Source organism: Sander lucioperca, chromosome 12, assembly GCF_008315115.2.
Source record: "Sander lucioperca isolate FBNREF2018 chromosome 12, SLUC_FBN_1.2, whole genome shotgun sequence".
NCBI classification, from domain to species: domain Eukaryota; kingdom Metazoa; phylum Chordata; class Actinopteri; order Perciformes; family Percidae; genus Sander; species Sander lucioperca.
The window spans coordinates 23,359,330-23,376,464 of record NC_050184.1 but is presented as its reverse complement, the minus strand read 5'-3'; the positions used below and the strand labels follow the sequence as shown (position 1 = coordinate 23,376,464).

The window sequence follows — 17,135 nt, the reverse complement described above, 5'->3', positions numbered from 1 at the left end:
GACACACACACACAGACACAAACACACAGACACACACACACACACACACACACACACACAGACACACACAGACACCTACCAATTAATATACTCATACATGTATGCAAAAAATAAATATGCATCTAAATGAATGTTGTTGTTAATCATTAACTTACTCCAGACTGAACAACAGAAACATTAATTCAGCATTTAGAATACTGAACATAATTCATTTTCACCTGTTTTTTCATTAGAGTGACTTTATGTACATAAAGCAGCATTTAAAGGGTTAAAATTCTAGATATGAATGAGTTTTTGGTAGTTATGATCAGGACTGAAGTCAGTTAAAAGATTTAACTATAATATTAATATAAATATTTTCTTTTGGCACTTCAGGCCCTTCTAGTGACAGACAGACATGTAGGAGAGAGAGAGAGGATGACACACAGGAAAGCCTCTCTGGCCAGAATCAGACCCACGACCTCCGTGTCAAGGACCGAGCCTCCACACATGGGGCCCCCCCTACCACTAGGCCACCCAGGCAGCTATATCTTTCCAGCAGTTGTTTGAAAGGGGACATGTTTGTCCTCTAAGGTAACAAGAGGAACATTTTAAAGTGAGGCCCAGCTGATAAATGTGCTGTATAACTAAACATGACTTGACTTAAACATAAGATCATAATTTAACTAAAGTGACTCATAATATTGTTCTGATAAGAGTTCTGTAGCCACAAGGATATATAGATGTGTAATAAGACTATAAACATTAATAAAACCTAATAACCTCTCACCTGTTGCAGCCATGATGAGCAGAAGAAGTTTGTCCATCTTGTTTGTTCTCCGTCCTCCTCACTGTGTGACTTCAGACAGACCGCTGATCATATAACTCATTGTTCAGTATCAGATGATTTCATGGAAATACATCAGCGGCGACAGATATTTGCATGTTAGGTAAAAGCATAAGTTCCCCTTTTTCAGAAACATGTTTGATGCCATTCTGATGGACTAACGGAAAATTCAAATAGTGACCGCAGCCTGTAGAGAAGGAAGTGTCAAGGCAGGGACATGTCCATTACAGGAGAACAGTCTGCCTGTAGTGTCTGTGTGTGTGTGTGTCTGTGTGTGTGTCTGTGTGTGTGTGTGTGTGTGTGTCTCTGTGTGTGTCTGTGTGTGTGTGTGTGTGTGTGTGTCTCTGTGTGTGTGTCTGTGTGTGTGTGTGTCTGTGTGTGTGTGTCTCTCTGTGTGTGTGTGTGTATGTGTGTGTGTGTGTGTGTGTGTGTGTGTGTGTGTGTGTGTGTCTCTCTGTGTGTGTGTGTATGTGTGTGTGTGTGTATGTGTGTGCGTATGTGTGTGTGTGTGTGTGTGTGTGTGTGTGTGTGTGTGTGTGTGTGTGTGTGTGTGTGTGTGTGTGTGTTAGCGTGCTCCTCACCAGAGCCTGCATGTCGTACATGGTTCCCAGATGATCCCAGATGACGGAGGAGGAAACCTGGCAACCGATGTTCTGACTGAACTTATCTCTGATGCAGATCATGTGGAAGTGACACAGTGTGTGTGTGTGTGTGTGTGTGTGTGTGTGTGTGTGTGTGTGTGATATTAAATATTAATCGATTGATTGATCAGTTTGAGTAATTTTTCACGTTAGGTCAGATCTGAAAGTCAAAGACCTAATGACACAAAGAGACAAAAACGTAAAAAAAGAAAATGTCTAAAAAACAAACTTCAAGTGTATATTTATAATATAATATAATATATATTTATACAAGTAAATAAAAAGGGTTTCATCAGATTAAACAAAAAACAACCTGAAGATGTTTAGACACACACACACACACACACACACACACACACACACACATGTAACCAAGGTTAAAAATCTATATAAAAATAGCTAGGTTTATATTAAAAAGTAAATTCATGAAGTATGTTATTGATGATAAAGATTAAAAACTGATATTTCTCTAAAAAGCAATTCAACTGAGATACAGAGAAAATAAAAAGGAAGTTTATTTTGAAGGAGATGGGTTGGAGACGTGCTGTCAGCCAATCAGGAAGAAGCTCTGACTGTCGACCTGCTCGGAGCAGAGTTCACTTCCTCTTGAGCTGCTGGAAGAACAGAGAGGAAACCAAGAGGGTCAGCTTCTCCTCGGACCACGTAGCTCCTATGGAGACATGTTGATGCTACCAAGCCATCAGCTCCGTTAGCATCCCATTGACTGCCATTCATTTTGATGCTACCAAGCCATCAGCTCCGTTAGCATCCCATTGACTGCCATTCATTCTGATGCTACCAAGCCATCACCTCCGTTAGCATCCCATTGACTGCCATTCATGTTGATGCTACCAAGCCATCAGCTCCGTTAGCATCCCATTGACTGCCATTCATTCTGACGTCACTTTGACAGAGAATAACTTTACATCTGAAGAGTTTAAAGACTCTATTTGTCCATTGTTTATTTCTAAAGAAACACGACAATGTATAAAAGGCTCCATTACCTTGTAGCTCACGTTATGGCTCCGTAGCAGACGTTTTTATAAAAATAGGCTAACGATTGGGTCATAACCACGAGACTTACTGTCTCATAGTAGAGGAATTACCGTATAGTACAGGAGAAGCTCTCAGGCAGTTTGGACTTCCATTAGCTGTTTAAGTTTAATTACTAATGTTAACTATCATTTTAGTGATCAATAATTAGCCTGTGTCTATGTTATCTCCTTACATATACCTACGCTCTCCGTCTCTGCTAGATTGGGAATGATTGAGATTTCTCTTGGCACAGCTACCAGAAGACTTCCAACTTTCAGACAGGTTGCTCACGTCACATCTACGTCTTCAAGCTCAGTTGGAGGCTGCTCAGTAACGCTCAGCCAGCACCGGGAAAGAGACTTCACTGGTCTCCGTCCAGAGACACGGGACCTGCTGGTCCAGTATATATATATGTCAATGGAGCAAACCCTGCGTCGAGAACGATACCTACCTCGTGAAGACATTTCAATAAAAGTTGTTAAAACTGATTAAAAACTCTTAAAAATAGAGTGAGAGTGCAGTCGGAGAGACCTGACGTCTCCCTCACGAAGAAAACACATCGGTGAGCGATCGTTTTTACCATGCTAAGCGCTAGCCGCTAAGCGCTAGCCGCTAACGCTAGCGCATGTGGAGCGCTAGCTGAGATGCTAACTAGCACAATGGCAGACGCCATTCACTAACGCTAAAACCATTAGCTTGATATTTTAAAGCTGCAAACTTAATCCAGTGCTGTGTAATATGTTTGTTTGCATAATAGTTACACACTTACTGTGGGATGTGTTGATTTAGCACTTTGATCTGTGCATTTTGAGCACATTAATATTTGAATTATCTTTGAGTGTTACATTTTATTTGAGATGTGTCTGAACATGCCTTCACATGGCAGACGGTACACAAAGTCTGTCTGCTTACTAGCATCTATGTTATTTGGTGTTCTAATTATTATGTGGAAGCGATATTTTGATATTATATTGAAGAGGTTTTTCAATAATTATCTCTAAGAATATTTTGAGAATGTTTGTTTCTGATATTGTGATGTCATATTACAATGATTGTTGAGTTTAATGCTATGATGATTTAACATGAATTATATTCTAGTTGATGATTGGAAGCTAAAGGAATGTTCTGACCTTACTCACCGTAGCTCAGGTTTGTTGCTGGACCCTTTGAGCCTTTGATCTACCTGGATGTTGGAGCCAGGGTTCAGAATCAGCACCATCTACCAGCCAAATGCTGGGAAAGTATGCAAGTGGCTGGTAGATTTGAAAAAAAGCAATGGTCATCTATAGAGTGGCTTGTCAAATGTGAACATTCACTAGCCAGTCGGCTGGTGGACCAAAAAGTTAATGTTGAACCCTGGTTGGAGCCTGAATCGAGACGCTGATGGCGAGCCACAGCCCAGAGGAGAACTAGAGACTTCCACACTTCCTTACATACACACATATGGCGTTATATATGTGTCACATTCCTGAGCGAGTAATTGTACGTTTTGAGCACAGAGAACTATATTTTGCAAGCGCATTACATTGCATTTTGAACAGAAATGTACACTCGCAAAAAAGAATTCAGTTTGAGTAAACAAAAACCTATTTCGTGCACAATAAATGTATTTGCATGTCTTTCTCTGCTCGCAGGTAGACGCTGCTGCGCTCCGGTCATGTCTCCCTCTCTCTCAACCTCTTCTCTCTACGCGCTCAACTCTAGACACGCTCGCTCAGATTTTCACAGCGTTACAAGTGTGCCACAAAACCAACCAATCGCAGAATCAAAAGGTCAATTCTGATTGGCTGTTCGTCTCCAATTAGATCGCAAGTAGCAGGAAACAAAAATCTAGGAGGAACCGTCTTTTTCAGTTAACACCTGTTGGTACAGCAAATACTGGCTACAGTGGAGCTGTTCGACTAATGTTACTGGATTAAAACACATTTCGGTCAGTATTTTGTATTATTGACTTATATCACAGAAAGACATGTAAATACATTTATTGTGCACGAAATAGGTTTTTGTTTACTCAAACTGAATTATTTTTTGCGAGTGTACATTTCTATTCAAAATGCAATGTAATGCGCTTGCAAAATATAGTTCTCTGTGCTCAAAACATACAATTACTCGCTCAGGAATGTGACACATATATAACGCCATACACCCCCCCCACCAACTGGGACAGCTGTAGGACAAACTCTCTCCACTTCCACAGTGGACTGAACGGGGGGGATTCTGACCTTTAAATCACAGCTGTGAGTTTAGTTTACATTTTTTATTTTTCTACTTACCCGGGTAAGATTTATGTCATTTGAAGAGTGTGCAACGTTTATGATTTTTGGCTTCTACTTCCCATCCATGCATTAAAGAGGGAAGAGTTTCTGTTTCTCAGAGAAAGAACAACTGTGTTTGAGTCATTCCTGGTGGATTGTTTGGTTAAAACTGGACTCCGTAGTCCAACATACAACCTCTGATCCCACTGGTCATAAATAATTATTATATAGAGTAATCCTTTTCTGTTCCCCACCTCTAAAGGGTTACACACACACACACACACACACACAGACACACACACACAGACACACACACACAGACACACACACACACACACACACACAGACACACACACACAGACACACACACACAGACACACACACAGAGACACACACACACACACACACACGCACACGCACACACACACAGAGACACACACAGAGACACACACACACACACACACACACACACACGCACACACACACACGCACACACACACACACACACACACACACACACATACAGAAACACACACACACACACACACACACACACATACACACACACACACACACACACACACACACACACACACACACACACAGAAACACACACACACAGACAGACACACACACACACACACACAGAAACACACACACACACACACACACACACAGAAACACACACACACACACACACACACACACACACACACACACACAGACACACAGATACAAATATTAATCGATAGATGGATCAGTTCCAGTAATTTTTCTGTGTGGGCTCCACGTTCGGTCAGATCTGGAAGTCAAAGTTGGTCATTGTGTGACTTTGGTTGTAACTCAGCGATGGAGGCAGCGGTAGAATCTCCCGTGTTCTGAGAGGTTAAAGGGATTTGTCCTGCTGTGGACGTATGTTCAACACCTAATAACAATAACAGTCTGTGGTTAGCAAAGACTAAGATTAACACTGTTATAGATCCACCTGTGATTAGGAATTAATGATACCACAGTCAGCTAGTTTTCATTCACTGTTACATCTGAAAAGACCTGAACACAAAGAGTCAGACAGCATCCCACTCTCCAGCTGTCTTTAGCAAAACTCTCCTCAGGCCCAGAAGATCATTTCAGAGCCCCCCCCATGTCCTGCACCCTGAGTACCAGCTTCTCCCTTCAGAGTCTCCCGGTGAAGACTTGACTACTTTACCAACTCCTCTGTCCCCCTGTCCATCAAAGTCCTAGATGGCAAACCAGCCAGAGCTGCGTTCAAACTGACTGCGTCGGCCGTCAGACGGGCGGTGAAAACACAGGCCTTTCTATTCATTTTAGATGGGGGTAGTTCAAGTGTATGTTTGTTTGTGTGTCTGCTCTATGTTGTGTTGTATTTCCTAACAGCGGATACTGGATGTGTCCAAGACTAATCTCCAGTGTTGTAATGTAACGGAGTACAAATACTTCGTTACTGTACTTAAGTAGAAATTTCACGTATCTGTACTTTACTATTTAAATTTATGTCAACTTTCACTTTTACTCCACTACATTTCCTAGATAAAATGTATACTTTTACTCCGTTATATTTCCACTAAGCATCTTCGTTACTCATTACTAAAAAAATAAAATTAGAAGAAATGTGTGCAACTGCAATAAGGGAGGTTTGGCGAATCACTGCTCCTAGATTGCATTACGCACGCTCCGCACGCCGCACGCCGCACGCCGCACGCCGCACGCTCTATTTCAGCGCTTGTTTGTTGCTAAAGGAGGAGGAGGACGCACAACTGGAACCGCCATGGAAGCAGGAGCACCTACTGGAGGACCTCCCGTTACCGTAGACGACCACCCCGACGATAGTGGTGACCTCGGTGAACAGGGTAGTGGTGAAGATAACGTCATACACCCGTGGCCGTATTTACAAGAAAAGTTTCTGTACATTGGAATGAAAGATTCTTCCTACCGGATGATAAGAAGATCTGGGAACCCTGAATATGTTTTATGCTTTACTATAAGAAAGCCACAATAGAGTTCAGTACTTTTACTTCAAATACTTAAATACATTAAATATCAGAAAATTACTTTTGATACTTAAGTACAGTATATATCAGATACTTTAAGACTTTTACTTAAGTAATATTCTAAAAGGTAACTTTCACTTCTACCAAAGTCTTTTTCTAGTACGATACTTGTACTTTTACTCAAGTATTGCTTTCTAGTACTTTATACAACACTGCTAATCTCCTTTGGATCAATAAAGTCCATCTTATTTTATTTTGTTAAGTACTTATTGAATACTTTTATTAAAGTAACATTTTCAATGCAGGACTTTCTCTTGTATTATTGTAGTTAGACAGTGTGGTATTGGTACTTATTCCACTTAATGTCCATGTATAAAAACATCCATGTCCTACAGAGAGCAGAGCTGTATTGTGCCACATTTAGCCACTAGTTCATTTCCAGAGAAGGATCTGAATACTTCCTCCAACGCTGCTTTGACTTTCTATGCAAACACAGAATGATTTGAATGTTGTAACAAACTCCTGAGAGGAACTGCTGCAAGCAGCATCAACATCTACGTTAGGGGTCAACTCGTTATCGGCCTGGCCAATTATCAGGGAGATAATTGTTAATTTACAAATTATCTGTATCTGTGTTTTATTTGACCAATAACTGATTAATTAATTAAAAAGTGCTACAGCTCTGTGTCTCTCCCTCCGTTTCTCTCACACCTGAGTCTCACTTAATGCTCCGCCCACAACACCATCTGATTGGCTAGATGTTATACAAGTACTATCCAATCAATCTTCCACACTGAAGTTGTAAAAACAGCCCAATCCTGTGATCTATTTCTAGAATGACAAGCCTGCCCACTTCTATCACTTAAAAAGACAGAATAATGAATGTTGCAGTGTTAACTAGACCATTAGCATTCAGGGTTCCCCCAGTGTATTACAAGTCTCTGGGAATCATTGTTTAATGTATTTTAAAGTACAGTTACAGTGAGACGGCTCGGTGGGAAACTTGGGCTCTACATACTGCAGTAAAAGTACTAACACACACTGTGAAAATATTCCACTACAAGTTAAAGTCCTGTATTCAGACTTTACTGCATATGTAACATATATATACATAATAATAACGTATACATAATAATGTTCTGGTTTAATAAAGACAAGTATACCACCAAATTAAGATGAATGAGGGGGATCATTAAAAATCATTTTAGTTATTTCAAAACAGCTGTATTGCTGTGAACTAAAGTATTTAAGAGGAATCAATTACTATATCTAAGTTTTTTAATAAAATAGCAAGAAAGCACAAGAACAATTTGCCTCTGACACAAGACCTATTCAGCAGTTTGGTTAACCACTGCTACTTACCTACTTCCCACTGTTACTTGAGATTTAATGGTATTAAAATGAACATATTCTGACAACAAGCTGCCTCTTTGTTTAACAGACTCAGAAAAATAAATCATTTTGATTTATTCAGTCAACTAAATGTATGAAACAATGAGTGGTTTCTGTGTCAAAAGAGGCCTTGTGCCATATGAAGGATATCTTTCTGTTAATCATAGTTTGTTTATTATTTAAAGGTCTAAGATCCATGTGGCTGCGTAAAGGAATTGTATTTTTTATATTTTGAATCAAGCTATATTATATATTTATTAACATGATAAAAATTCTCTAAAATCTAAAGGTGGGTGTTTGGAGAAAAGAAGTTTGTGTCATGTGTACACTGTAAACCCCAATAAGTTCATAGTACTCAAAACTTTTGCAGAAACTGATTACATAATAACTTTTGAGGTAAGTAACTTAATTTTTTTAAGTAAGATTTTTTTTAAAGTTACAATCTAATCAAACTTAAACATTTAAATTTTATGTTTTATTTTTTTAAGTGCACCGTGCTTAAAAATATTGTTTAACATATGCACAATTTTAGTATCTCCATACTTAATTATTTTGATCCAATGGTACTTAATTAAATAGAAATCTACTAACTCAAAAAATATACTTGTGTATAACCCACAAGCTAATGAAATTTACAAGTTAAAACTACAAAAAAAAAATAACTTCAGCTGTACATTTTCTTTTTTCTTTTATTCAGTCTTAAAATTGTTTTATACAAAACATGTCAGACCATCAACAGCAGTCATTTTTTAAAACTCTGTTCTAGCAAAGAGGTGTCTAACCATGTACCATGATGTCACATACTAGTTTCACCACCTACCCAATAGCTGTAAGTGTGTTAACCAGTGAAATTACCTGGTGAAGTATTTAGTTGGAATGAAAACATACATAGACAGCACAATTAAACACCTCTGCTCTAGCTACAAATATAACATCTAACAATATATCATCTACCATCTTGTTAAACTCATTTAGTGTTTGGTTGTGCATTTTTCTGTGTGTGTGTGTGTCTGTATGGGACTGTGATTGTGTGTGAACATATGTATCTCTACATATCAAACAGGAACAAGATAATCAGGAACTGAGCATCTTAAAGTGCTTAATATAAAAAGTATGGCCTGATTTCTTAAAACAGCATTAGTAACAGCCATGACCATCAAAGTGCAAATGAAATAAAAAAATATATATAAAAAAGTAAATAAATAATAAATGTATCAAAACACGTAATCAAGACATCAAATATATCCTGTTTGTAAAACCCTATAAAAACAAAATATAAAAAAGGCACATCTCACATCATTTTAGGATTCAGAGCACCAAGTTGGTGTACAACCGATAAGTATAAACAACAGCAACTACGTTAGATTTGGTGGGAAAGACATAATTCGCCAAATGTAAACAGTTTCAAATGCGTTGAACACCATGTTCAACAACATACTATAAAGTTACCATACTGGGAACCCCAAAAACACATCAACATGTAAACAACTCTGAAGTTAGCCTACTCTTTCATTAACAGGTCAGTTTTGAGACTCAGTAGGCAGGGTTTAAGTGGTTTACCATCATCAAGACCCATTAGGATTTTCTGGATGAATGTAAAAGTGTGAATGAGTTTCTTGGGATAGTCCAAATGCAATGCGTACATCAACCCAAACAACAATGCAAATGCATCAGCCAAGTTAGGGATATCACTCATCACAACATCATCTTCCACAACAATAGAAATGCTTGCAGGACTGAAATGAACTGGATCTGCAGTGTCCTCTGTGACTGCTGTGACAAGAGCAACAGGAGTGTCAATGATGCCTGGCTCATCTGACTCCTCCACCTGAAAGACACAGAGAGGGTGCAACGGTTAGGTTAACTTGAAGAAACACAACAACTGAATGTACACTCACTGGCCACTTCATCAGGTGCATGTGTGTAACCCAATTCAATCCAATACAACAGCTCTCCTTAAAATTCTACGTTTATGAATTTTATACATTTTCAGTTTTTGTTGACATTGTCAGAAAGGTGATAATTCTTCTTTATATTTATTACTGAGGTTGTAATACGTGGTGGTGGCATAGTGGGGTGAATTATATTGAATGGTGTTCATAATATTTTGCCCCTTTCTTGTATGTTAATGCAGTGGACAAAATATTAGGAAACCCATTCAATAATACATCGTCACCCACTATGACCTCAATAATAAACATAGTAGAATTTTCAGCTTTCCGACAATGTCAACAAAAACTGAAAATATATAAACTTTATAGATGTAGAATTTATATCAGAGTTGTAATGGATTGAATTATATTGCACAGGTGTACCTAATGAAAAGGCCATTGAGTGTATATTACAGGTGATTACTCAACAGGTAAGTACAGTATATAGTAGGTATATCTCAAGTAACTATTATACAGGCCAACAACCCACAGGTAGGAATACAGGTAAGCATTTTACAGCTGTCTATTCTACAGCCAATCATAAAAGAAGTAAGTGTAGCAGCAGGTATTTTACATTTTAATATCATACAGGATGTTATTTAATAGGTAAGTGTACCCAGGTAGGTATTTTACAGCTGAGTATTCAACAGGCTATTAATATGCAGGTAGGTATTAGATCGTGGGTGCTGTATTGTGATATGTAATGTACAGCATCTCATAAAAGGTATTTTTAAGTAATTTTTACAGAGAGATTGAGTGTGTGTGTGTTATTTTATGAGAGGTTAAGCCAAAAGGTCAATCAAATGATTAGCCTTCTCCAGGTCTGGGTAAAGTTAGGCCAGGGCTTTGTGAGAGATTAAGGTTTGGGATTACATGAGGTTAGGGCTTTTACATATATGTGTGTATGCTTATATGCACAGAATGTATATCCATGTGCACACTAAGTACAGTCCATTTACCATTACAATGACACCTACACACAAGGTTTACTAAGGGGTAACTAGATATAGCTAAGTGGCTGCTAGAGATACTAATAGTTCTGTGAATATACTGAATACTTACATTCCAAGTCTTGAAGAACTGTGGGTCCTCCTCACGCACGAAGGGCTACAGTACGCTTCATATTGACATCGTGCACTTCCTGGAAGAACAAGCAAAAATGAATATAACAGATTTCATTCTTCTTTCAGTATGGATGTGTTGACCAAATTTCATGGCATTTGGCAGTGTTAGACAGACGATGACACCCTGAGGCCCTGCTGTCCAGTGGGACCTGAAGCTCAAAGTTCATCTTTAACTCACCTGGAGATCATAAATCTTTAAGATGTCACGCAGCGCCTCTGATATCTTTCCGGTTCGTTCCTTCTGCCTATACAAGGCCACCAGTCCAGGTGTATGTTGGTCAAGCACAGCATAGAACTGGTTCCGTAGGTTGACGTTTGTGATGCGTTGGAACTCAGCACAAAGCTACAAAAACAAAAAAACAAAAAAATTATTATATAAAAAGACTAATACTTGATTTGCAACAGAAAACACATTTGTGATGCAACATATTCCGTTAAAATACATTGTTGAGCAACATGGTCACATGCAAAGTGATAGTTCTTACCCACAGTGAATAGTGGCATTTGCTGTTCCATTTGAATGTGATCCATATTCAAAATTTGGCATAGAAATGTGTGAAGAGTGGCAGAAAAGAGAAAAAGTCTGTGTTTTACCTGTGATTCAATCCGAAGAGCCGGCCATTTCCCCAAGAAGTCCTTCACCTGTGGATTTTCCTGAATTATCTCCTGGCGACGAAGGGCAAAGGTCTTCTGCATTAGCATTTCTATCAAGCGTAGGTTTTGCTGACTCTTCTGAACTTCGTCCATAATCTGCAGTCTCATTTCTTCCAAACTGGCCTGACTTTCTCCCTTGGGAAAGTTTGGAAGGAAGTTCACTTCAGCTCGTCTGGCTCTTTTTATGTTGGAGTGCGGGTGCTCTTTGTCAGGGTTATTTTTGCTCCTTTTACCTGCGTTGACAGACACCTCCAAACATCCAGATCTTGACAGCTTGCCACGATAATCCCCCATCTTAAATTTCAGGCTCATTTTCCATCCATACCATCCACTCACACTTCCAGGCTCTTTAAGACAAGGATGAGCTCTAACAAGAGCTTCAGCTGCCATACCCACATCATTGTCACTTGGGTAAGGTTTGAAGTTGTACATCACTGCAGCCATGTTCTCCAAGATGTTGTGCTTTTGGGATCTGGTTAATTTCAGTGTCTTTCCAGAAGTTGCAAATGCACTGTTTCCCTCTTCAAGCACATGCTCCACTTCATAAGAAAAAGTTGGCACAGGGAAGATGTCAGGCCAGGACTTCTGACGCTGGCTTATAGGCACAAGAGGAAGGATGTCTGTATCAGAAGATGCACATGAGCTGGTATCACTTTCTGATCTGATAATTTTCAATGTCGCCTTCTCTGGTAACTCTTGAATATCAACTAGACAGCTGAGTTGTCCACCAAAGTCAGGATCCTCATAATACAAGGTAAACTCAAAGTCCAGTCTTGGCTTGGCTTTTTCTCGCAGTATGTTGATTAGCTCTTTCACCGACTCTGGTCGCTCAGTCAAAGTTACCTTTATAGCAACATCTGTGGCAACATAAACACGCAGCAGAAATTTTTGGGTTGCTGCCATCTTCTGAGGGACAAATCTATGTATGAAGATTGACATGGAAAAATAAGCAGATTTAGTAGTGCATACAAAAATGTAACAGCTAATTATCACCCTTTACATACTGGAAGTTTACCCTCGTGTTAAAATATGATTTAAGATCTACTACTTAGCATTTTTTTAAATCACAAGATGTAAATGTACTTTCAGTGCAACAGTATGAATCGTTTGGGCGTCAACAGCAATTTTCCTTCTACATTGTATGCAGAGAGGGGTGAGTTGTCATTGAGCTCTGATACACTGTGGACAGTTACATTGCCTGGGTAAAGTTCATATGATCTCAGGTGTTCAATGTAGTGTGATTTGTGTCCTTGGCAAAGAAAAGTGACATCATTGTAAACAAGGAGGATCTGCTGAATTTTGCTAAACTGAGGCAGTCCACCCTCCTGCCCCACAGACACAAACATCCCAACATCATAATCAGTACCATCAATAATGATTTTTGATGTGCTGTAAATCAGGTTGCTGTCTGTTTTTTGCTTAATGTGTTCTTTTGCAACCTCAGGAAGCTCTGAAACCAAGACAGAGGAGACATTTGATGTCTGCTGATGTGGTTTAAGGAATGATGGAGCACTGAGGTAGTAGGCCATCATGTGCTGATGCCTAGTCGCTAGTGTTTTTAAAACATTCTTAAAGTTTAGTGTGTCATGTACTACACACTTGAAAAAGCGGTGTTTGCCCTCAAACCGCATAGTCCACAAATGGACAAGAGGCCCAAAACACTGTATGAGATCTGGGTAGTGTTCAACATAATGATGTTTAGGGAGCAGTGTGAACTCTGGGAAAACCTCCTGAAGCATGTGTCTGTGATCCTGTATCTTTGTCTGCAAATACTGGATAGATGCGTCATCAAATGTTGGGGACAGCACAAGCTCCACAATATCTTTCAAATCCATCAATACAGTCCAAGCACCATCTCCCTCAGGGACTGTATTACCAATCATCAATGGGAGTAATCTCAACAATGTGCTATTTTCGTGGCCATTGCCACCAATGGTCCTCTTTGCAGCAAAGTTCGTTGAAATAGGTCGTGGTTTATCAATCTTGTCTGTGTGTTGGTACGGGAATGACACAATTTTCCAGTTCAAATACTCAAGAGTAAAATATTTGAGCCGAATCATCTCCTTAATACATAGGGCCAACTCAACAGGTACAATACCCTCAAAAAGATCATGCAGGACATCAGGTGGGAAACAAGTGATGGTATGAAAATACTGCAACTTCTCTCTCAAGATGCAGTCCCCTTTGACACCACACTGGCTTTGACCACCCTCTTGTGTAACATCCTGCACATCACAGTCATGAGTGGCTTTAGTCCTTAGACTAAATTCACCATCTCTGACTTCGAGAGACTGAATTTGGTCTTGTTTAGCCTTGCAGAATCTACAAATATATCCTGCTTTAAAGGACTGCATAAAGCCTGCCAATGAGTGGGCTGCCAGATTATCAGACACAACACATAAAACTGTGCCACGGACTGACTGACCAAGGCAATCGGTGAATACTCCATCTTCTTCAAGAATGCGAAGGTCTCGTAGCATAGGACCAAGTACTCCTTGATAGCCACACCTCTTAAGATCAGGTACCCTGCATAGTGCTGCTAGCTGAATCACATGCAGTGCTGATCGGTATTTAACTGGCAAATCAGCAACCACCCAGTACACTGAACAGAGTTTATGGATTTTCCTTGAAGTGCCTAGTGGATTTGCAATTTCAAGGTCATCAATGTACAAAATCAGTGGCAGTGACAGCTCTGAAGAAGACAACAAATTATTCTCTTGGAAATATGAGCCATCTTGATGGCTCATGTAATGACCTTTTTCTGAGCTCTTGGTTTCCTTGATTCTGTCAAGGATGTCAGTATGTTTGAACATTTTCTGGATCATCTGGAGCATAGGGACATAAACCACTGTGCATCCAGGCTCTAAAACATACTGCACTGGCATTACCACAGGGTAGTTTTTCTCAATAAATGTTTTTCTTCGTTTAGTTGAGGACAACTCCTCACCTTTAGCTGTGGCACTGAAAAAAATATTTGTGTCCATAACAGCATTCACCAAATCATTCACGATTGCTTCAGTAGGAGAGACATGATGCCTCTGTAGTATCTCATGTATAGTATCTTTGACAAGAGGTTGAGACAGGGAAAATATCTGAGTCAGGTGATCAACTATTTCCTGAGATGCCATGTCAGAAACATGAAGAACAGTTTGCATCTTCAAGAACAAGGAGGACAAATTATGTTGTAACTGGGCCTTTAACTGGCTGGTGTCACACCAACTGTCAGACTCAGGAAAAGCAGATGTGCCTGCATGGTGACACTCGTGAGCAGGATCCTCGTCCTCAAGGACAGCAGTGTTTATGACTGGTGCACTATCATTCTCTGTTGATACAATGTCATCACAAAAGTTTAAACTGCCTTCATGTGTCCTACTTTTGTGTGCATTAAATGATGAATAGACATTTGTGCGGTAGTTGCAGTCCTTAAATGGGCATGGTACATTCTCATGGTTTTTTAAATGTCCCCTTAAATGACTGAACAGTGTCACCTCTGAGAAAGGCTGTTTGAAGTCACACAATGGACAGTTAAAAAGTGTATGTCTTACTTGTGCTCTTTCACCTGCACCAGTTCTGCATGTGTCTTTGTGGACACGTGATAAATGAATTTTCAATGCATTAAATGATGGAAATGTACAAATACAAGAGTTGTGGAGACATGGCAAAGGGCTAACTCTTGAATAATGACTATGTTGTAAACGGTAGTGCCTAAATAAATGGGCCCGGGTGTCTGAGGTGACAGCACACAACTTGCACTTCCACTCCATTGAATCATTTGACCACTAAAATTCCTTATGCTTCAGACTCACTACTTATAAACTTAACATAGTTAATGTTCCTGCATGTGAAATGTGTGATTACCACAGAAAGGTCAGACTTGTTCAATATTTGGAGTAAGTTGGTCCTGTGGGCACAGATAAAACAATCAATATGAAACCAGTCAAATTATGCAATCAACCTCTTTACAAATTAATGATACAAAATTGTAAAAAAAAAAAAGTGTTAATGTAACTTACCAATAAAGTTGCTCTCTGGTGAGTCTGGTGACAATGTAGGACTACACATGCACACAAAAACAGACAGCAAGATATTTAATTTTTAAGAGACTTTTGATTGATTTACTTAAGGACAGAAAAAGCAAAAATAATTGGCAAAGACTGGGTTTTATAGATACTATTACAACTCACTTCGCAAAAAACTATCAAAATCTTCAGTGTCCATGCATTCACTGCTGACTGCTTAAAATAACTGATCTAGACCAGGGCTGACCCACCAACCAGTGAAGCACTTTATGACCAAGAGTGCAAATAACAACGTTATCAGATTTCAAAATACAGGTGGGGTCTTATCTGCTTTATGCTTTGATATTATGAAATCACACAGTGTATGTCTGCTTCCGCTCTTCCTACACTTTTAAATTAATTGTCTGACAAAACAGAAGCCATGTTGTTCGACTTCAGAGGGTGGCTAACTGGTTATTCACAAATATTAGCTCAAGATATAGTGTAAGGCCAGCTTTATATGCTAATGAATTAGGCTCCAAATAAAAGAAATGGTGCAAAATAGGTCACAGCATAAATTAACATTTGAGTCACCTTGATTTTGGGGGATGCTCACTGCACTTCTTCCACTTCAACCTATAATGAAAGAAGTTTGTAAAGGCTTAATGACAACTTGCAGAGTTCATTCGGTAACTATTATACACATAACCCTAACTTTGTGTGAGTAAAAGTTACAGCTAACGTTAGCCACTAGCTCATTTGGTTGCATGTAGGACTAGCATCACATTGAACTTACCAGAGCAGGGCGCTTAACACAAACAGCAGCAACACACTCAAAAACAGAAGGACTATCGCTTGCTAAAAAGAGTTATTGACTAACGTTAACATTATTGCCTTGCCACGACATTAACAGTACACAGGATATTATCTGTCACTAGCAGGCGGCAGGTGCTTTCGGCGCGTAAAAATTACGCTCGGCGCCATGAAGCTGCGCGCTTGCAACTTATATATTACAAATAGCCTCGTCTAACAGTCAAATATCACGTGTAATATGATATTCTTACAATGTTACAACAAGCAAAGTAGTTTTGAAGTGTTTTGGTTTACTTACAAGTTGTTTCATGCTCAACACCGCGTCGCTCGCGAGGGCAGCCATCTTGGATAGATTTTTCAGGTATTTTTATTTTTATTTTTTTTATTTATTTTTTTTTTTTAAACTTTATTTCAAAATGTAGATTACAAAGATTCATTCATTGCAATGTATATGCAA

The 17,135-nt window shown here is 39.2% G+C and overlaps 1 protein-coding gene across 1 annotated transcript; it reads right to left on the bottom strand.

Annotated features, from left to right (window-relative positions):
• Nucleotides 1-1,621: 1,621 nt before the first annotated feature.
• Nucleotides 1,622-17,033, bottom strand: LOC116059898. Its single transcript, XM_031313160.2, has 8 exons — nt 16,977-17,033; nt 16,460-16,501; nt 15,881-15,921; nt 15,726-15,768; nt 11,808-12,786; nt 11,392-11,556; nt 9,906-9,986; nt 1,622-1,642 (listed from the first exon to the last, which is right to left on the bottom strand). The coding sequence occupies exons 5-8, from the start codon at nt 12,768-12,770 to the stop codon at nt 1,622-1,624; spliced, it is 1,230 nt and encodes a 409-aa protein (XP_031169020.2). The 5' UTR covers nt 12,771-12,786; nt 15,726-15,768; nt 15,881-15,921; nt 16,460-16,501; nt 16,977-17,033.
• Nucleotides 17,034-17,135: the final 102 nt, after the last annotated feature.